General features: G+C 40.4%; 1 protein-coding gene across 1 annotated transcript in view; it reads left to right on the top strand.

The window, feature by feature from the left end:
- The window catches only part of atxn2l (ataxin 2-like), a 20,385-nt gene that overhangs the window by 1,227 nt on the left and 16,658 nt on the right, over positions 1-2,500 (top strand). The window contains exons 3-5 of the mRNA XM_034538852.1: positions 532-588; positions 2,008-2,079; positions 2,161-2,329. Of these exons, the coding sequence (XP_034394743.1) occupies positions 532-588; positions 2,008-2,079; positions 2,161-2,329 (298 nt within the window). The remainder of the gene's footprint in view (positions 1-531; positions 589-2,007; positions 2,080-2,160; positions 2,330-2,500) is intronic.

The following is a 2,500-nucleotide window of genomic DNA, read 5'->3' as shown; positions in this document are numbered from 1 at the left end:
TTTAAATTGCATTCAGCTCGTCAATTATATAAGTTATGGAAATCAAAGTTCTTAAAGTTGTTTATATTTTTTTCATTGTAAATACTTTAAAAGAATAACAAGATAGAAGTGAAGTACGTTTCCTCATGTCGAATAAAGTCATTATTATTATTACTACTATCACTATTCTTAGATTCTTGATTTGCATAAAGAAAACTCTACAAAAACATTTAAATTGAGGAAAAACTGGCATTTTTCATGTAAAATATAATTAAATAACTTAAATTAATGAATAAGAGTTTGTCCACCAGTTTATTTTTACACCTAAAACTCAAAGTAATGACGAAGTAGGAGGGATTATTGTTGTTATTGATTAATCTGCCGAATACTTTGTTGATCAATTGTTTGGTTTATGAAATGAAACAAAAAGTCTTCTATTCTCTCCCAAGAAATTAAAAACCCAAATATATAAAAAAATTAAAGACAAAGAGAGTTTAGAAAACATATCTTTTCCTTAAATAAACAACAACATTCTCACGTGTGTTTCTGCAGGTGTTTGAAGGCGTCTACAACAATGCCCGAATGCTTCACTTCCTCACAGCAGTCGTGGTGAGTAGACATCTTTAATATTTAATCTCTATTTTATATTCATGTGAACATCTGGATTTATTCTGGTTTTTCACCAACACTACATTTTACTAGATTACATGAACGTATCATGAGAACGTTATCATTTACCTTCAGCCAGTACTCATGTTCACTGAGCAGAGCCTGAACGCATCATGAGAACGTTATCATTTACCTTCAGCCAGTACTCATGTTCACTGAGCAGAGCCTGAACGCATCATGAGAACGTTATCATTTACCTTCAGCCAGTACTCATGTTCACTGAGCAGAGCCTGAACGCATCATGAGAACGTTATCATTTACCTTCAGCCAGTACTCATGTTCGCTGAGCAGAGCCTGAACGCATCATGAGAACGTCATCATTTACCTTCAGCCAGTACTCATGTTCACTGAGCAGAGCCTGAACGCATCATGAGAACGTTATCATTTACCTTCAGCCAGTACTCATGTTCGCTGAGCAGAGCCTGAACGCATCATGAGAACGTCATCATTTACCTTCAGCCAGTACTCATGTTCACTGAGCAGAGCCTGAACGCATCATGAGAACGTTATCATTTACCTTCAGCCAGTACTCATGTTCGCTGAGCAGAGCCTGAACGTATCATGAGAACGTTATCATTTACCTTCAGCCAGTACTCATGTTCACTGAGCAGAGCCTGAACGCATCATGAGAACGTTATCATTTACCTTCAGCCAGTACTCATGTTCACTGAGCAGAGCCTGAACGCATCATGAGAACGTTATCATTTACCTTCAGCCAGTACTCATGTTCGCTGAGCAGAGCCTGAACGCATCATGAGAACGTCATCATTTACCTTCAGCCAGTACTCATGTTCACTGAGCAGAGCCTGAACGCATCATGAGAACGTTATCATTTACCTTCAGCCAGTACTCATGTTCGCTGAGCAGAGCCTGAACGCATCATGAGAACGTCATCATTTACCTTCAGCCAGTACTCATGTTCACTGAGCAGAGCCTGAACGCATCATGAGAACGTTATCATTTACCTTCAGCCAGTACTCATGTTCGCTGAGCAGAGCCTGAACGTATCATGAGAACGTTATCATTTACCTTCAGCCAGTACTCATGTTCACTGAGCAGAGCCTGAACGCATCATGAGAACGTTATCATTTACCTTCAGCCAGTACTCATTTTCAAAGTCACATAATCAGAGACTAGAGAAATATGATGTCCTGATCACATGTTCTATTGATCACACGTTCTATTGATCACACGTTCTATTGATCACACGTTCTATTGATCACATGTTCTATTGATCACACGTTCTATTGATCACACGTTCTATTGATCACACGTTCTATTGATCACATGTTCTATTGATCACACGTTCTATTGATCACACGTTCTATTGATCACACGTTCTATTGATCACATGTCCAGGGCTCCACCTGTGATGTGAGGGTGAAGAACGGAGCCACGTTCGAAGGAATCTTCAAGACTTTAAGCTCTCAGGTAAAAATAAATAGACACAAAAACCTCCTGATCAGAGTTCATCTGTCATATTGATCCGTTTCCTCTTCTGTCCGCTGCCAGTGTGAGCTGGCTGTGGACGCTGTCCATAAACAGAGCGATGGAGGAGGAGGAGAGGAAGGCCAGTCCTCTCCTCCCAAGATTGAGGACATAACCGACACGATGATCTTCAGCCCCGGCGACCTGGTGACCATGACGTGCCGCGACGTCGACCTGAACTTTGCCGTCAGAGGTGACGGGAATCCAAATGATTTTAATACATCAATAATAGTGTTGATCACCGAATCGCATGTTTTCTAGTTATTCAAGAGATCAATACTCTACATGAACCCCTGGTGATTGACGGATGAAAGGTCATGACGTCATCGTTTCACTGAGGAGTTTTACATGAGACGCGTAGAAT

Source organism: Cyclopterus lumpus, chromosome 8, assembly GCF_009769545.1.
Source record: "Cyclopterus lumpus isolate fCycLum1 chromosome 8, fCycLum1.pri, whole genome shotgun sequence".
In the NCBI taxonomy this organism is placed as follows: domain Eukaryota; kingdom Metazoa; phylum Chordata; class Actinopteri; order Perciformes; family Cyclopteridae; genus Cyclopterus; species Cyclopterus lumpus.
The sequence above is the reverse complement of the archived record's forward strand: the minus strand, read 5'-3'. Positions and strand labels throughout refer to the sequence as shown.